At 38.3% G+C, this 19,548-nt stretch overlaps 1 protein-coding gene across 1 annotated transcript in view; it reads right to left on the bottom strand.

Annotated features, from left to right (window-relative positions):
* Window positions 1–19,548, bottom strand: part of PDSS2 (decaprenyl diphosphate synthase subunit 2) — a 118,223-nt gene that overhangs the window by 15,253 nt on the left and 83,422 nt on the right. The window contains exons 5-7 of the mRNA XM_032683721.1: window positions 11,666–11,740; window positions 3,258–3,431; window positions 1,013–1,144 (exon numbers count right to left, since the gene is read on the bottom strand). Of these exons, the coding sequence (XP_032539612.1) occupies window positions 1,013–1,144; window positions 3,258–3,431; window positions 11,666–11,740 (381 nt within the window). The remainder of the gene's footprint in view (window positions 1–1,012; window positions 1,145–3,257; window positions 3,432–11,665; window positions 11,741–19,548) is intronic.

The raw sequence follows: 19,548 nt of genomic DNA, 5'->3' as shown, positions 1-19,548 counted from the left end.
AACTCCACACCACTGTACAGCTGTAGAGTCTGCATATACTTCCCAGAATTTTACTGCTGAAGAGACTATGCTCCTTGCTTTCATTATGTGAAGGTAGGCTGCAACCTGGCCATCATGAATGCAGAATGAGGCAAAGGCTCGGACTCAAGAGCCAAGAGTCTTGCTTTTAAACCAGCAAGGAAAGGAGCCATTCAACCAACACATCTTGAACGAATATGCTTGCACAGAGCCAACTTCTTATTGAAGGCAGCAGCCTTTTTAACAAAAAATCTGTGTAACTACAAGCAGGAATTTCCAAATGGCAGTCATGATTGTTGTTTAGACAGACAAAACATGTCCAACTGACGAGTGTTTAATTTTGGCCATTGCAGCGCTTCCCCCTCCTTTCCCTTCTTGCTGCCTTCTACAGTTACCTATTTGTGTTTCAGAAACACCCAAGAAGCTATTCATGGACCTGATTCCTGCTGTGGAACAAGACAGCTACCACATAGCTATCTTATTGCCTTCCTCATCTAAGGGTTAGAGGAAAAAAATAGCTGAATAAGAGAACAAAGAATAAGGTTATCAGATCTCACAAATATTTTGTAGTAGTCTAAAAGCCAAGTCCCCCAAATCTTTCTCCTTTCACGCAAAATTACTGCTCCCAGAGTCAAGTTGGCAGAAGGAAATGTGTCTACCTTTCAAGCACTGTGATTGTTGAAGTTCTTTGCTTTAAGCTGCCAGTGAAAGTAGCTTTAAACTAAGATGTGGGACTGCACAAGTATTGCAGAGGACCAGACATAAGCTCCACATAAATGAATCTGTTTGTTACACTGACATACAAAAGTTTGACAGAGCTTGACTGTCAGGTCCCTAGATTTCCCCTACATTTTGAAAGCATGGAAGAGATAGTAAGCATTGGAGAGCATAGGTAAACCTGTTGTTAATTTCTAAGTTTCTTTGAAGATTAAAAGTATGGATAGGAAGAGATAAATGGCAAAACCAGGAAATTCTAAACAATGCTTTAATTTACCTCTCTAATCTGCTTAATCCATGCCTCCCTTCCAAGGAATTCCTGATGAAGGATTGCAGGAGCAGAATTCAAACTGAAGGCCATTGTGTCACTCGAACTTTCTTTAACAAATGGCTGAAGGTCTGAATGTAGCTGAAAGAGAAGAACACATTTCTTCAGTTCCCAGGAACAGTCTACATATCCACCCACGCACCAAACTGAGGTCCATATCCTGATTCTACACCTACTCACCACTTTCTGCTTTGACACTTGTACTTGGGTTGCACTTTTTCAACTTTGGGGGAGGGACAGAAAGATGTTGTGAAACCATTGCAGTGGTAGAAAGCTGTGGTAAAGAGAAGCATGTACAGAGTCTGCAAAGACGTGGGTAAAGGACAGCTTACAGAGCTGGGCAAGCCATAGGACATAGCCGTGTAGGAAGCTGTGGAGTGTCAGGAAGCATTAAAAATATAAATGACCCAGTCTTTGGTGGGAAGAAGATCAGTTTTTAATCTGTGCAGGGTAATACATTCTACTTTACAGTACCTGAGGAAGCCAATGCAGTATGACCTTCCTTCTGACAAAGGAAATGCTACATAGCTAGGAGCTTTCTAGGAAAATTATGCAATCCTTTATACACAACTATGTGTCAATAGTGAATACATTAATATTAAAGCATCCACAAAACATTAAGGCTATAGCTGCACTACAAGCAATTTTCTGGTAGAATTGTACCTAGTAATAGCATACAGTGGCATTTCTATGGCAGTAAAACTGTGCTTTATAAAACCACTTCCTTCTCCTGTAGGAACTAGAAACTATCTAAATCAACTCAGCTGAAGTACATGAGAAGCCTGTCTGCCTGTCTCAAGCTACGGCTAATCTTGCAAGTGGTGCAATACAACAGGAACAGATCTTTAGGGCAAAACAAGAGTGTCAAGGATTTGAGTTCCCCACTATGTGTTTTCCTTTGGACTAGCAGTAGCTGCAGACTGAAAGTCTTCTAGTGGAGGTCAGAAACCTTCTGTGGGAAATCCTACTACTGCAAAGGTGCGGGCTGCTCCTGTCCAGATGTGGTGGTCTCCCTCCTTATTCTCAAGCTGCCCCCTCTGGAAGTTACCTCCACAGCAGTTGAGCCTCACAGTACAAATCTCTGCATGGTAGCAGTCAAGATCCAACACATCATGTACAGACTGGGAAAAAAGAGGCTGGAGATCAGCACTGTGGAAAGGGACCTGGGTGTTCAATGGCAAGTTGAATATGAGTCAGCAGTGCCCTGGCAGCCAGGAGTGCCAACTGTGTCTAGGGGGGCATCAGGCAAAGCATCACCAGCTGGTCAAAGGAAGTGATTGTCCCGCTCTGCTCTGCACTGGTGTAGCCTCACCTTGAACAGTGTGTGCAGCTTTGGGCACCACAACATCAGAAAGATATAAAGCTATTGGAGAGTGTCCAAAGGTGGGCAATGAAGACGGGGAAAGGCCTTGAGGGGAAGCCGTATGAGGAGTGGCTGAGGTCACTTGGTCTGTTCAGCCTAAAGAAGAGGAGACTGAGGAGAGACATCATTGCAGTCTACAACTTCCTTGTGAGGGGAAGAGGAGATGCAGGCACTGATCTCTTCTCTCTCGCAATCAGTGACAGGACCCAAGGGAATGTCCTGAAGGGGAGGTTTAAATTGAATTTTACGGAATGAGGTTAAACCTCAGGGGAGGTTTAAACTGGATTTTATGGAATGGTTCTTCACCCACAGGGTGGTTGGGCACTGGAGCGGGATCCTCAGGGAACTGGTCATGGCACCAAGCCTGACAGAGTTCAAGATGTATTTGGACAATGCTCTCAGGCACACGGTAGTATTCTTTAGGTTCTGTGCAGGGCCAGGAGCTGGACTCAATGACCCTTCCAACTCAGGATATTCTATGACATGCTTCCTTCTGCAACTTTTGCTACTGGAATTGTGGCTTTAGGAAGAATGTAGGAGCAGGTAAGGTAAAGTTTTAAGCTGCTGCAGAAAGATGTGCTACAGGGACATTAACAGAAGCTTGAACGTAATGAGTTACTTTGCCAGGAGTGTGATTTTGCTAGTTCACAAGCACTGTTCATACCAGCAGTTTCCACAAACATCTTCACACCAGGTAGCAGTAAAATCTCTCAACAATGACCTGCTGGCAAAAGTCTACAGCATAGTGGCAGTATATAACAGAGCTCAAGATCAACACATCTTACAAGCCTTGCTGTATTTAAGATCCCAGAACCTAAGGAAAAAGCATACCTTATGACTCATAGACATATGCTTCCCATACTGAAATGCCATGTCCTGAATCTCAGTGCTGTGCTTTGCTAGCTCCATTGCAGCCTGGCAGCTCTTTGCCAGCAAGGCACTATGTGACAGGAAAACCTGCTCCTTCCACCGAGATACGCCAATATCATCTGTAAGACAGTTCTCCTGAAAACGAAACAAAGGTTAACATGAAAACACCAAAACTGCAGATTTGTCAGCTCACAGACATGAACAGTGCGGCACAGGTGAGTAATGTGGTAAGTAACAAAACAAACGAAACTCTGGGTGCCATGATGCCAAATAAAGACAGGTGGTTTTTAGGGATGATTAGAGAAAAGTATCGGAATAAATATACTGGCAGCTTCAAACAAAAACCTTTTTCATTTTCTGCTCAAAAAGAACAATGAAAAATATGTGGAGTTGTCAACAGATTCAGTATAAATCTTTTCTTAATGACTGTATAATTTTCTTAATGACTGAACATTAACAGCCAACTACATCCCTCATGAGGGACTCGGGAGTTAAAAAAAACGCAAACAAAACTCCAAAACGACAATAACAAAACAAATCTCAAAAGTAAAACCCCCCAGAGTACACCTACACTTCAGCCCCTTACCAGTTACCAAGAACCAATAATCCCAAACAAACTTGAGAAGTCCCTACAATTTCTCCTTTGTGGTGAAGAAAAAAACACATTACAAAAGGTATTAAATATTCTTATAGACTGCATTGAAAAAATTAAGTGCTGCAATGGATGATTTGTACCTCTTCTACTCCCATGTTAAGGGTGGGGAATGACAATGTATTAAAGTTGCGATTTAGAAGTGTCAGGTATTAACTTTCTCAGGGGCTGACAGAGATCTCAATGATACCTCTATTGAACTTTATCACCTTGACTGTAAGGTCAGAAATGTTCAACCATTTTCAAAACCTTTTATATCCAAAATATTAATTTGGATTACTTTTCACAAAGCATTTTTAAATTAATGCAAATAAAATACTTTCTCCCCAAACCCAAATTCAACTGCCATTTCTTAGACTTATAAGGTGTTAATATGGCACTATTTCACTAACGGGTCTTCAAAGATAGACATGACTTTCATCTGTCTCACATACATGATACTGTCACACCTTTAGGTACTCTCTAAAGAGAGGAAAAAATAAAAGACCAAAACCTGAAAAGACCACAGTTGTTTTACTTAGAAAAAAATAAAATTAGCAATGAGAAGCAACAGAAAAAAAATTTCAAGCATATAAATTCTGTAATTTTTCAGTTCAGCTAAATCTGTAGCATACATTAGGCCAAAAGATATTCTTTAAAAGAGTAATAAAAAACCCCTTTTATATAACAAGCTTTTCCTCTCAAAGTGATGTCAATTAAATTACTTAGAAATGAGCAAGAAGTAATTCTGTGTGACCCTATAGTTTTCTAGCAAGGTATTATCTGTCATGAAATCAGTAACAAATGAAATAGAATCCATCCGTTCGGCTCTAATTTTCCTCCCTTATGGATATCACCCAGAAGTGCTGTGTTACAAGGGAGAGGATAATTTGAGACTAATGGAAGAAGTAGGAGAATTCTGCAACGCCAAGTAACACAGAGCTATATCAAAATGTCTTTGCTTTCAGACATACTATTAAGTTATACAAGGAAAGTGAAGAACAGAGAAACCACATGTTTGCTATTATGCATATGACAACTTACAAAGTCAAGCCTAAACTTTCCTCGTGTTTCAGTATTTTTGTTTTAATATCTTAACTCATCCCAGAGCATCTGCAAATTCCCATGACTGGCAAAATGTCAAAATGAGCATTTAATTCAAGTAGTTCCGCATATATCAAGTCTCTTTTTTTCCACTCAGATATAGATCAATTTATTTGAAATTTAAAATCAGGAACTCTTGGAAGACGAAACACAATCTTTTCCTTAACAACCAATCTGCTCAGTGAAAAAACAGTATTTACTAAAATTCGCTGGATGACATTGAAAATTGGCAGTGATTTTTATAATCATTTGTTCTGAATCCAAATAAGACAAAAATACTCTAGAAAAGTACCCTGAAACAATTTTGAAGTTAAAAAAAAAAAATCTTTCAGAAGACCCCTAACTTGAAAATATTTGCTTGCTGGAGCCTTTGAGCAGCAAGAGAAATGCAGACATTATCAAATATCAACTACAGGAACTGAAGAAGCTTAAACAATTATTGCAACTCAACATATACAAGGAAATTAATTCTATGATTTGTTATAAAATCATATTCTTAAACGAGTTGGAATTTCATAACCAGATTGAAAATGACGGCACAAAAAGTTACTGTCCACTAGATGAACATCATGTAGAAGCTTCAAGCATCTAAAATGAGTATCTAACTTGAAGAAAAAAAAAAGACAAGAACTGGACACATATTTGAAGATACAGTATTGAAATCTTAAAAAACATAACTACTGTAAATCTCTGGGTTACAGAAACAAGCCAGTTGTAAGAAGGCATTATGTCCGTATGGATGTGCCTTAGCATATGAACTTGTATGACAGAATATAGCCGATTTTAATCACAGAACCTCTTCTGACCACACACCCCTAAATCTTCTGTTGCTTAAGAAGACAGACACAACCTTTCTTCAGCAAAGTTTTTCAACAATGTCATTTTTTCCCAAGCTTAACTCATATTGTACACAGAGCGTTCACCGACCACACTACATTCATATAAAGGTATGTAAGACAAGATCTAAACACTACTGTAAAAACATCAAGGGAAAACAAAAACTAGTTCTAGATTACAAAAACTAGTTCTAGATTGCAAAAGCTGTAAAATCTGACATCATGACAGTGCTTACTACTTTTAGAGAAATTTTCACTGCTTTTTAAGCTTTGTTTTGTTTTGTCAGCAGTGGGTATAAAAGTGGACATTAACATGCTCAGAAGACTCCTTAGTCCTTCATATAAAAGCCTTTTCTAACTCAAATTAACTCCAGCTGTAGTTGACAGTGCTCAGACAATTGATTAACTAATGCCTGGGATCTCATTCACAAGTTCTGTTGCCTAAAATTGGTCCAGATCACAACCATTCCTGATGCTGTCTGGGTGGCAGAAACTGGAAGAAGGGAGCCAAACCCCTCACCATCACCAGAAGAAAACAGCCAACTCCAGATACAGTTTGCATAATGTCAGCATGGGAATACAGGGAAAATATACAAATCCAACTGTGTCAATCATCGTTTCCTATGGGAAATTAAGAACAGCTGAGGGTGCTCCTATTTTACTATCAGCAAGGTCGGTTACTGTTTTGTTAGAAATTGTCTAGTTGAGATTTTTTTTTTTTTAATTAAGCTACTTCCATAATTTTAAACTGTGTTTGAAACAATCCTCTCAGGAAACAGGAAACAAAAAAACTTTTAGAAAATGAAACTGCAGGACAAAATATGCAAACATAACCATCAGGACGGGTAGCTTTTAGCAATGGCAAAAAAGATCCCCAATACAAAAGCAGCACTTAACTCAGTCTGATTTATCACACCAAAGAAGATGCTCATATGTGGTTCAGCTGAAAACATATTAAGGAAATATGCATGAAAAACCTGTCTTCAAAGTGCAAAAACCCATTTGCAAAACCAGGAAGAAGTCAGAGACACTTCGATGTAAAACTTCAGCTACAGTGTATAAGGGAAAACTTAATTTATTTCCATACCATGGCAGCTCTTTCTTAGCCATCTGCTGTTGCACAAAATGATTGAAATGTCTGAATCACTTATATCAAATTTTAGTTTAGTTCTCAATGGGCAAATAATCTGCAGAAACACATGGAAATAATTTTAAATTGCATATTCAAGTTTTAAATTAGGTAGTTCAAGAACTTCTATTTTACATAAATAAAATCCAATGCAACTATGAATCATTCTACCAGTAGCAAGACCCTGCAAAACATCTTGCACATGGTTCACATAAGCTTTCAACAGATGTATTTGTGCTTGCTGAACATGACAGGGCATGTTTTATTGGTCTATTAATACATGTCTTCACTGCTTTTGGAGGAACAAGGGTGTCTGTAAATGAGTCAACAAAGCACGCCACCAACTACTTCTAATGTGACACTAAAAAAAACCCACATGACTTAAAAAAATTTTGAAAACTTATAATAAATTTAAATCTCTTCACATCTGTTATTTTAAATCTCTCTGGAAAAGCTTAGTATTTAAAAGAACAAAAGCAGTAAACAAACAGCATTGGCCTTCTTTCTAGCTATGCTTTTTTCCCCTCTGACACATTCTTTTCACAGATGCTCTTTACTCAAATTCCATATTTTATCCTTCCCTTTTGTCTTGCAACAGAAACATTTGTTTAAAAAAAGTGAAAACTCTGACTGCTGCACTGCTAAAAGGTGATTTACATGTCTCAAAATGCATTTGGTTTACTTCCTTTGGTAAAATTATAAACAAATCCTTTATTTTAACACACTCATAGCAGTCCAGTTGATGGACATGTGCAGTATTCCAAAACATTACTTCTCAAAGCAGGGCTGGTGACCAAACATCAAAGAACTGATACCACTTGCTACATGTAGCCTGTCCTTCCCCAGAAAACACATTTATTAGAAATACCTGGTAATTCACTATTTGGTAAACTGAGTACTTCCCACTAATGTATTTCTTTTTAAACTTGTTTTACATATTAGTTGTGCACAGCTTTCACACTATTGCATCAAAAACACCAAACAGCTATTCTGGTCATCAGTGGAACATGATGGAAATGGTTTTGTCTTACATAATATCCCATTCTGACACTAACAGGAGTTCTGGCAATGCACATTTAGCATCAGCTAGATACTCTGGAGATGAGGAAAAAAACCAAAAACCAACCAAGTGATTTCCCATAAGAGTCCCTAAGTTTTAAGATTGCAAGAATGGTCTGGCAGGTAAAGCACAAGAGCCAACAAGTCCCACTCTTGATTCTGCAGTTTGACCTTGAACTTCCCTGTATATCTTGTCCTTGTTCAGTGGACTGACAAGGATATTAAAGCAACCTTCATTAATATTTGTTAAATGATCTGGAATATTAAAATAGAATATTTTTAAAAGTACGACAATATTCTCTGAGTTAGCAAACATTTTAGAAGCCTTCAGTCTCCTAAAAGTTGGAAACAGAGACTCAGAGTAATGGGGTTTTTTTTCTACTAAAAATAGATGCCACAATCAAGACTGAAGGCCAGATTAGACAACTATGACCTTTTCATTCACTAAGGCACAAATTTTTACTCCCAAATTAGACCTAGATTCAGGAAAGGCAGATGGGACTCGGAAGAATGTCCTTTAGTTGCAGAATTTTGGTCTAAGAGGGGATTTAGAGCACAGAGCTGTAAAGGTTTATCATATCACCCCTTTCTGCTCCAACTCACAGTCCAAAATATTACCTTAATATTGATAATGCAACATCTTAAATTACAGCAGATGTTTATTACTTTGAACATGAGTGTCAACCTTAACTTCGAGGCTGTGTCAAAGCCTACACCTTGTAGTTTGGACTGCCATTTTAAATAAAGATGGAAAGTTAAATATTAGCACTTTTTTCCCCCAGTTTCACACAGATCTAATGACTTACTGTGCAGACAAGATGAAGAACGATCAAACAGAATATACTAAAATGGGACAGCTGTAGGATTGCACGTGGTTGTGCAGAGGAAAAAAAAGTGGTAATGAGCACTGTCAAATAATTATACCCATTATATATCTTCAGGGGTAAATAAGGTCAGTTTTGCTAGGTCAAATAATTATTTCAGCTTTCCTACTGGGTCATCCAAGAAGATAAACTTCTTTTTGGATAAACACAAGCTTAGGATGTCAGAAGAGAAAGGTTAATTTTGCAGAGTATTTCTGTATACCATCTAGGTAGACATTCAACAAAAATCAAAACACCTTGGTGCTAAATTAGTGTATTTTATGGTACTGAAGAGCTTTATGACAACTGCATTAAAGACTTTTAACATATGAAGTACAGTTTTCCTGCCTAAAAATGGAAGGAGGGGGGAAAAGGTGAGAAGATATCTTTCTGCTTTTCCAAATTTAAGACATTCTCAGCAATGAAAATTCCTTTACTAACATCCCTAGGCCCTACTCCTAAAAAGAAAAAAGTTTGACATTTGAGATTTAGTAGTGGAGCAGATTAAAGCATTTGACTTACCTCTAGGAAATGTAGTTCACATTTTTGATTCAATCAAATTGCAATTAGAGAAGGAGGGAAGACGCACAAGGGATACAAATAAGACAAACAACTGATCTAGTCCATTTGGCAGTCTTTGCTAAAGAGATGTTCAGGACATGAACAGGACACTGCCTCAGCAGAAAAATGCAAAGAAAGCAATAGGGATAGGTCTATCACACAACATGGAACTAAATTTCTCAGCCAACAAGGTTAAAAAAAAATTAAAGTAGATCCCACACTTTGTTGTGGGTCTAATTGGAAGCCAAGCACTATCCATTATAAAGACTAAACTTCAGACACTGTCATGTAAATGTCTCTGTTATGGCACCATACTAATTTTGTTTGGAGTTAACTGGGTTCCCCTTAGGAAGGATACAGTGTACTTTCAACTCTCCTTAGAAATAGTCACTGAAACAAAATAAGTCTTGGCTATTTGTAATTGGGCCAGGGCAAGGTAAACATCATGCAGCTGCACTTAGTTTCTCTCACACTTGCCCTTGCAATCCACACATGAGGGGTGCTTCAGTAAGGCAGCAGAAAATAAATAGAAAAAGAATAACTAAGAAAGAGAAAATTAGTATCTTCTGCAGTCACAGGAACCCAAGAATCCACAACATTTCTCATTTATACAGGGGCCATGGTTAAAATAAAAAGCAGTTTCATTGCTGAGATCAACCTATAGGGATTTATTTCTACACAAAATAGAGTAGGTTGGTGTTTTTTAAATATACCTGTGATCTACTTGTATTTAGAAACCTGCTTGAGTAGAGAAAATAGTAAACATTCTTTCCAAAAATGTTAAAGATGTTGTCCATTTTTACATATAACCTTTAGCACACTCATTGGGAGCAACAATGAAGGCTGAAGTTGGTTTATCCTCAGGTAAAACACAGAGATGCAAAAGCACTGTCAAGTTCCTAACACTGCACTCCTGCCATGCTTCCATCCAGGGTCCCCTCCTGAGAGGTGCCAGAGGATGCTGGGCACATGCCATCCTCTGTGCAGAACCCAGTGAGTCGTGAGCCCCAGGCAGCTCCTGAGTGTGCCATTACCGCTGTCCTGCTGGAGGCTCTCCCTCAGCTCTATGATTGTTTCAATCAAAATAAGAGGGACACATTTGAATAAGGTTAGTTTTAGTGACATGTCTTTGCTGCTGCAGGGCAGCAGAGACAGACACTGACCAAGGGAGCAGCCCCTGGAGCCCAGCCACTGATAGGCACTGTCACTCTCCACTTGCCCACAGTGGTTTGGTTGGGGCAGGGGCATCAGGGCAGGCATGTACTGTAGCAGTAACCCATAAGATCAGGGCTTCCACTATTAAGGTGTTAATTTTGCTACATAATACAACTAAGCAATAGCAAACCAGAGCTGCAATTTGAGTACACAACACTTACTGAACTGTAAGATGCAGGTCTCCAAGGCAAACCAGAAGCATGAGACAACACCACTGCAAGTGAATCTATCTACCTCAGTGGATTTCAAGATTGATATTCACATATACACAGTGCTCATCAGTGACTGAAAAGTTGCTACCATAAAATCTGTAGAATCATGGCAACTTCAAATTGTTGACTTTATTGCATGTGTTAAGACACAGTCATAGTAAATCAAAGAAAGAACTCTTTTTTTCACCAAAACTCTGTCTAAGCAAGCCTACTTCATGAATGCTCTCTAGAAGTTTCTTTAAATATTCCAGTAAAGACAATACATGCATGGTGACTTCTGGTGAAGAAGAATATACTGCTACACTCCTAACACTTTAGGACAAAACTCAGAAGAAAGGACATGATATAAGTTCAGGATGAAGCATTTTGTAAACATCTTTGGGCTTAGAAATGACAGGTTTGACATGACAATATTAATGATGTTGACAACTTTGTAATAAATGCCTCTAACAGAACCTTGACTAGAAACCTCTGGAAGTGTTTGGAAAGACTGTAGTAAGATGTGTCTAGAGTGCCTGGTAATGACACAACATTATCTTATTAAGCACTCACAGAAATAAAATAGTCCCTCCTTGGGCATTTCTGGAAAATTCCATCAGAGCTTACAGGTGTCATAACGATGACATTCACTAGGACTACAACTACTTCTCTTCCTCCTTCTCCCTCCTTTTTAACAGATGATAAAGTAATCATGTTTATTGTAGTCACACATTAATATCGTGAAATGCCTTGGGTATATAAATCTACTAAAATTCTTACCTCAGATGATTTTGAGTTTTCATAATATATACCTTGAACTAAGTCACCAATAGCACTTGAAATGAGTTCCACAACCTGTAAAAGAAAAGCAGAAAAAAACTTACATCTTTAATTATCACCAAATTCACTAACAAAGCTACTGGCAGATTTCCAGAGAGACAAACCACAATACCATTCCTTGCAGAAAGCTAGTTGTGAAAGACTGCAGGATTTACTGAGATTTGTTCTGCACAAGCATGATGCTGTGCCTCTGCTAAAACCTCTACAACAGTAACTCTTCTATCAAAGTTTTTAAGTTAATATAAATGAAAAGCAAGACTTGTTTTTCCTAAAGTGTGAACTATGGAGTGTATTCTCAAAAGGACGTTCACAGAACTAATAAATCCCAGTTCATGAATATGAGACAGTACCTCATCTGGGCTTTGCTTTGTTTTGGTTTTTTTCCTGCCAAGTAAATACTTCACAATACCTCTCCCTGGGAGCTGTTAAAATTCTAATCTTCATGGCTAACACAGAAAAGTCAGAATTCATAGAAAGGTAACCTTTCAAATGTGATCATTTGGTATTCGTGTGCCCTGGGAATGCACTGTGGATGTATTTAGTGCATGGCCTGAGGCTCAGCTGTACCACATACACTGAAAGTCTGCAACATAGGAATGTTTAAATCAGATTTATCAATCTGTATTATCTTCAGGGTTCAGACTTTTTATTTTATTCAAGCAAAGCCTAAAAATCTGAACTTGATCCAGAATGTAAAACAAGCAGTCCATGGTCTCCCTGAGACTGTGGAACTACTGTACAATTTAAAGTTGTGCACATGAACTGTCTTAATTGGAACAAAATACTCAGATTTATTGTAAAATTAAATGCAGGCATTTCAAATAAGCACACCTTAAGGCTACCTTTTCAGTTGCTCACAAAGTTTTAATTTCTTGAATGTTTAATTTCCTATGCATATGAATCTGTATCTGATTCCTCTTTTTGCTTCCTAAAATTCAACATAGCTCTTATTGAATTAAAAGATTTAGTTTCAATTTTTATCATTCCTGTAACTGAAGACAAGAAGTCAAATGATAAACCCCCTAACAGAAAGATATTCTAACATTCAGGCACGCTTTATTTGATAATAAAAACACATTTGTATGCTAGTTTTGAGCACTAGCAAAAAGGTTGTGTTTTCTTTTTTTTTTAAAACACTGGTTCATATGCATATTCATATACACACAGCAAGTGCTAACTTTAGAAATGGTGCTGATTAAAAGTCATGTTTTTTCTTGCAATGCATATGGGTTAATTTGCAAGACCTACAAAAACAGCCTGGGAAAAAAAAAAAATCACATTGCCCTTTAGGAAATTAGATACCGAAGAAATATTGTAGCAATATGAGCTGCTAAGGAACTGAAAGGACAATGATCCTACAGTGTTACCAGATGTGTTGAGTTATTTAAGTGGGGAACAGAGAAAATGAGGGCCTTTTTTTTTTTTTAAGCAACATCCCCCCTTTTTTTTTTTAAGGTATCAGATAAGCCTTATTCCCAAATCCAGGAGGACTGAGTATCGCCAATAGGTCTATGAAAGTCTGTAACTAAATGCCCAGGATCAGATTGTATTACAGTTTATACAAGCAACATCCCAAGATTCTTCTGATGGCTAGGACACATAATACAGATCAATCACTCACTAAAAAATGTTATGGTTTGTGAAATGGTCTGAGCTCAGAGACCTACACTGGTAATACGAAGAGGAATTTACAAAGACACTGAGTCCTACTCTAAATGTCAAAGTGATAGTATGAACTTTTAACAATGCAGCTGGCTCTGGATAACTAGACCTTTTCCTCTCTTGCCTGAAACTCTAGACTGAGCAGAACCCTGTTTTGGGGTTTCTTTTTTCCATCTCTCCTCCCTCTTTTTCATGCAACTCTACTCTCAAAGGCAATTTTAAATGTCTTAAAACAAGCTCGGTGAAACATTTGTGAACAACTGTATCTCCTCCTCTTATGAGTTTATAAAACATCTTAGGAGAATTACACATCAGCTATTTAGAAGAATCCTTATATTAAATATCATTAGGCCTTTAGTGATACATTGAACACTGTATGTTACTGAGAACTTAATACTAATATTAACTCCCTTCTTTCCATATATGTATATATTTTAAAGAATATTTTTTAAGGTAAATGTAAGGCCATACAGTTTACTACCAGGAATGAAATTCTAGTTTCAAGAGCACAGTGGGATGCTTGCATGAGGCTCTGTTACCTCACCAATCCTTAATCTGATCTATGAAAATGCAGCTCAATGTCTGTGGCCTGGGGTCCTGAGCGCTGGGGAAAGAAATGAGAAACGAGGGAACCAGGCAATTTTCCCCTGCATCCCAAAATGGTATAGAGGAAGAAAAAATATTACAGATTCAGTAGTATTCATTCAATGATACACTGTCTAATTCTTACGTAGCACTTTTCATCACAAAATTTGAAAGCAATCAACATCCCTGTAAAATATATTCCCTACTGTTTTATATAAGGGGAAAATGGTGACAATGAACTGATTTTCCACAAAACCATGCAGCATGCCAGTGGAAGAGCAGAAAACAGTATCCAAGTTATCCCCATTCTCATCGGTGCCTTTTTGCCTGTTCCACTTCCCGGCATTTCTGAGAAGCAAGTCTGAGAAGCAGGAAAGAAAGGTAGATGAAAAATGAAGTGCTTTCAACTGCTTCTCTTCTCATTTGAACGTTGAGTTCCATTTTAAACAAGTTCAGAGGTGGGGAAAGAGAAGAAAGGATCTCCAGAATTAGTGCTTGAAAACAGCAGCAACTCAAAAGAGACCAAAGGCAGGCTATTTATAATCTCTCTTCCCACTGTTTTCTACTACTCTACATGTTTTTGAGAAGCCTGGTTCCTCATGGGTACTCGAGATGAACAGGAGTAACATCACACTGAGAGAAAACAAACTTCCACTCTATTTTTCATTTTCCACTCTGCATCAGCATCTTCCAAAGCGCTGCATTTTCTGCTCCCCCTAGAGTGTCCACAGGGCTGGGAGTGGACCAGGGGATGACCCATTACCTGTAGGTGACAAGTGCACATGCAAGTGATTTCATAGCCTTTAAACACCTTTTGCAACAGTTTTGTCAGTGTATCTTTTTTTTTTCCCTAAGGAGGTATTACTTCAACACCTTTCTAGGGATGTGATCTATTCTGCTTTTAAACGGTCAACATAAAGGCAATCAATTTAGGATGAATACAGGGAAAAGAGACAGATTGTTAAGGTTAAAATCTCTCCTACTGTCTAGGCAGACTAAGTGTATAACATGATGTAAATTCTAGATACAACCACTTGATTGCTCATTCCATAACAAGGTAGAATACATGCTCTGACCTCTCCAATTCATTCAAATATGAAAAAGTCCAAAAGACTGTGCTATGTTTCAGTGCCAGAAGAGTTTTGTAGGTTTAAAGATATTTAGGTTCTGTAGGTTTAAAAAATTTGGTGAAACTGAATTTACCCTTTTCTGGGGTAGTAACTTATTTGTCAAAAATGCACAGCTCTAGCCCTTGAAGGTTCTTCAAATTTACTTCAAGTCTACTTTCTCAAGCTCAAAATTTCTAAATATTAATTGAAGAAATAAATCAAAACGTTGGTAATTCACTTAGCTGTTCAGAAAATCACTCAGGACATTCAACCAACCACATATGTCCCTCCTTTTCCAGAAATCAGAATTTCATGTAGTTTACTGAGGACCTCTCTATAAGACAATTCAGAGTTCAGAATTCATCATACATGATGACACAGAACAGGGCCATATTCAGTGTTGCAGGTACAGCATCCCAGTTCATGCAGGGACTGCAGCTGACTGTCCTGCACAAATCAAACTCTATCTATAGAAAAAGAGGCATATTTTAATTAAAGGGAAACTTTATGTTAGAAAGACTGCAGGGAAATCACAGAATAGAAGACATTTTGGTAGAACACTTTCTTTGAAGTTACAAGATAAGATTCAGACTCCATCAAGCACAGTAAAAAGAATGGATTCTAGGCCCCACTCATCCTTCATGGGATTTCTAAATAACCCGGATGAAAGGACAACATTGATGCCATCAGTTTGGTAACTCGAGCACTTTGTTCCCTTCACTTGTCTTCAAAATATTTTCTTTTAAAAGTTTACTGCAATGTAACTCCGCATATGTATCTTTTCCCGGTTTTCCTTCTAATTTTAAAAAAAGGAATGAATTTGAGTTCCATTCAAAGAATGGTCAATTTATTTTAAATTCAGCAGCTGAAGTAGAATTGATTACACAGAACAATCTATTACAGAGTAGTAATACAGTGTCTCTCCAGACTCTACCAGATATTTTCAAGGGGAACATCATGGAAAGGATGAAGCTCTTGCAGGAAGACAGGAAACATTACTAGGAAGAACAGAGCAATGGGTATATCTTTGTTCTTCGTCCCTCATGATTTCTATTTGACAAACTTCCTTAGCTCTGCCAAATTCCTTCCAAGAAGGACCACAAGTAATTCCTTCCATCCTTATGTTGAAACTATATCCTTTCCTCACACATCTGCTATGACAGACCCTAATACTTGCTGCTGATATGTAGACTTGAAAATGTTGCAAGGTTTCCCCATACAATTAAAGAAGAAAACTAAATAGTCAGGAAACATTAAATACACAGACAAAAATTCCTTCAACTTGAATTTCACTTCCCTCCACAAACAAGCACTTATTTGGGAAATATTTCCACTCTTAAAAATTATACAGAAAGCTCTTAAAATTAAATATTCTCCTGCATTTGACACGGAAACATTGCAACACTAGGAAGCTAAAGACAAAACTCACCAAACAGCTGAAATTGGATTTCAATTAATCAATAATACCTTAAAAAAAAAATAAAAAGGGGGGGAGCAAAAACTGAAAGGAGTTCCAAGAACAGTGGAATTAAATTTTCTTTCCTGGTAATCTCAAACATCATTAGTCATACAGGGGTATGACTAAGTGTGACAGCCTACAGAATGTTTTGGGGGTTTTTAATGTTTAATGAATCCTATTGAATTTACTATTTGAAATCATCTTGAGCTTTACTATTTTTTGAAGCTGGCCCTCTCTTAGTTGAAACACACAGAAAGGACTCCTTACAATGATTTGCTTCCTAGCACGTTTTAAGTGGTCTAGAAGACCACATTTATTTTTTTTGTCTTCTGTTAATGATGAATTAGTAGCAAAATACAATGTCCAGTGTAAATGCATCACCCAAAGCCATTACTTGTTAAAAAGGTACTTCCTAGACATAAAAATAATCAGCAGCAGTCAATTTGAAGATTGCTAACACTGTCAAATATCTACCTTAAGGTCAGTCTGCCTTAGGGATTTTCACCAGTGTTAAGCCACCCTTTTTATGCTGATGCAGCACTATCTACAGAAGTGGGTTTCATTAGTATAAAGACTTTCAGTGCATAATTCAGTCATTTTCCTTAATGCCAACATAACCAACAGAAGAAATATCCTTTTCCCTTGTCTACCTCCACATGATACCTCACACAGTTTATTAATACCTTTGCAGATCCAGTGCAGCAGATCCTAGCAATACAGTACTCAACAACTGTTGCTGAGTAATCCAGGTTAGAGAAATGTGTGATTTCTTCATCTTGACCCTTTTGGACAGGGTAATTTCATTACATCTTTCCTCTATACAAAACAGCGAATAAAGAAGGTATCGTGACTACAGGGTTCTGTAGATACAAACCCCTCCTCATCAATAAGTGATACACAGGAGCATGGCTATAAAACACTATTCCCACTCACAGTTGCAGACAACCATCAAATCAGGATACGTTCACGAATGAATTGAGCATTCAACTGAATAACACAAATTATACCTGCAAGCAGCATTAACAATTTTGCACAGTCTGTATCTGAAAAAATGTGAATCAGAAGTAATACCACTTAGCATCTGACAGATGGAATCAACTAAGTGAAGCTGCAGATGTTTGTTAAGTTAACAAATCAACAACCAGAGTAGCAGCAATCAGATTCTAGACTTCAGATGAAATGCTGTTGAATTTCAAAACGCTAATATTAACAACCAGTTACAGTGCATCCAAAGACTCAATACTCTTGCTAGCCAACAAGAAGTCAAATACATCAGCATCTTGTTTAAAAATACAATTAACTTATCTACATTACCGCTAAAATTTTATGCATTATAATATTACACTGAAACCACTCCAGGTGTAAAGGCACTTTTACTAAAAATTTTACAATGGGAAAGTTAATTTTAAAGACAAGCTTTACAGCAGTGAAAAGAAAGGAGAAGATATATAATCTATCACCCTATTTACAAGACACACCTATTTTAACCTCTCCTACAGTACAAACAGCTGTAGTGGGTTGACCCTGGCCAAATGCCAGGTACCCACTAAAGCCACTCTCTCACTCTTTCTCTGCAACTGGACAGAGGAGAGGAAAAAGAGAAACAGCTAAGGATTCATAAGAAGAGGTAAGAGCTGGGAAAGGTCAGTTACTGATTCCCTTCATGGGCAAAACAGACTCAAAGTGGGGATATTACTTAAATTTCTTACTAACAGGATAAGAGCCAAAGAGTGAGAAATAAAACAGTCTTAAAAACAACTTCCCTCACCCCTCCTTTCATGTTCTCCCTCCTCCCCCCCAGCGGTGCAGGGGGACAGGGAATGGGGATTACGGTCAGTTGTTGTTTCTGCTGCTGCTCAGGAGGAGGAGTCCTTCCCCTGCTCCCATGGGGTTCCTCCCATGGGAGACAGTCCTTGATGGACCCCTCTGGCGTGAGTCCATCTCTCGGGCAGCAGTTCTTCCCAAAGTGCTGTCCCAATGGTCCTGCATGGGTACAGCTGCTCCACCATGGTCTGCACCACGGGCTGCAGGGGCCTCAGCTCCAGTGCCTGGAGCACCTCCTCCCCCTCCTTCTGCACTGACCTTGGTGTCTACTTTGTTGTTCCCCTGTTCTCACTCCACCTCTTCCCTGGCTGGAGTTCCTTATGTGCAACAATCTTCTGTTCTTAAACGTGTTATCACAGAGGTGTTACTATTGCTCCTGATTGGCTTGGCCTTGGCTAGCAGCAGGAAGTCCGTCCTGGAACTGGCCCGCATTGGCTCCATGGGACAGGGGAAGCTTCTAGCAGAAGCCACCCCTGTAGCTCCCCCCCCTACCATCCACAGAAACCCACTACAACACCTGATGGGAAGGAATGCAGAAGAGGGAGCCAAATTCTTCTCAGCAGTGCCCACTGACAGGATGAGGCAATGGGCACAAATTAAAACACAAAATTACATCTGGACACATGAAAACAGTTTACTGTGAAGGCATCAAACAATGGATGAGGTTGCCCAAAAGGGCTGCGAAGTCTCCATCCTTGGAGATATTTAAAAGTCATCTGGACATAGCCCTGGGCAATCTGCTCTAGCTTGAGCAGGAGGTTTGGACTAGATGATCTCCAAAGGTCCCTGACAACTTCAACCATTCTGTGACACTAGTGCCCACTGGAGGAGGAACATGGATGATTTTACATACCAATAATAATAATAATAACAACAACAACTTGTCTCATCTTTAAAATAATAAAAATCAAGGCTACAAAGCTGGTGTCAAATACTCTCTTACAGAAGAGTTAAGATTACTGATTGTACTGGGAACAGATTTCCCTATGATAAATAGTTATGTTCTTGGGAGACTAAGAAAGGCCATGCAGACAAATCTTAGATTCTTATCACTACTAATAACAGCTTGAATTGCAACTGAAAATAAAATACATTTTCGCTTTTTAAAAGTGTATTCTCTGTTGAAATCACAGTGACCTTCAGTCCTTCTGTAAAACTGTATATATTAAATGCCTCGTCATGAA

The sequence above is a fragment of the Chiroxiphia lanceolata genome, chromosome 3, assembly GCF_009829145.1.
Source record: "Chiroxiphia lanceolata isolate bChiLan1 chromosome 3, bChiLan1.pri, whole genome shotgun sequence".
Lineage (NCBI taxonomy): Eukaryota > Metazoa > Chordata > Aves > Passeriformes > Pipridae > Chiroxiphia > Chiroxiphia lanceolata.
Note: the sequence above shows the minus strand (reverse complement) of the source record. Positions and strands in the feature narration are given on the sequence as shown.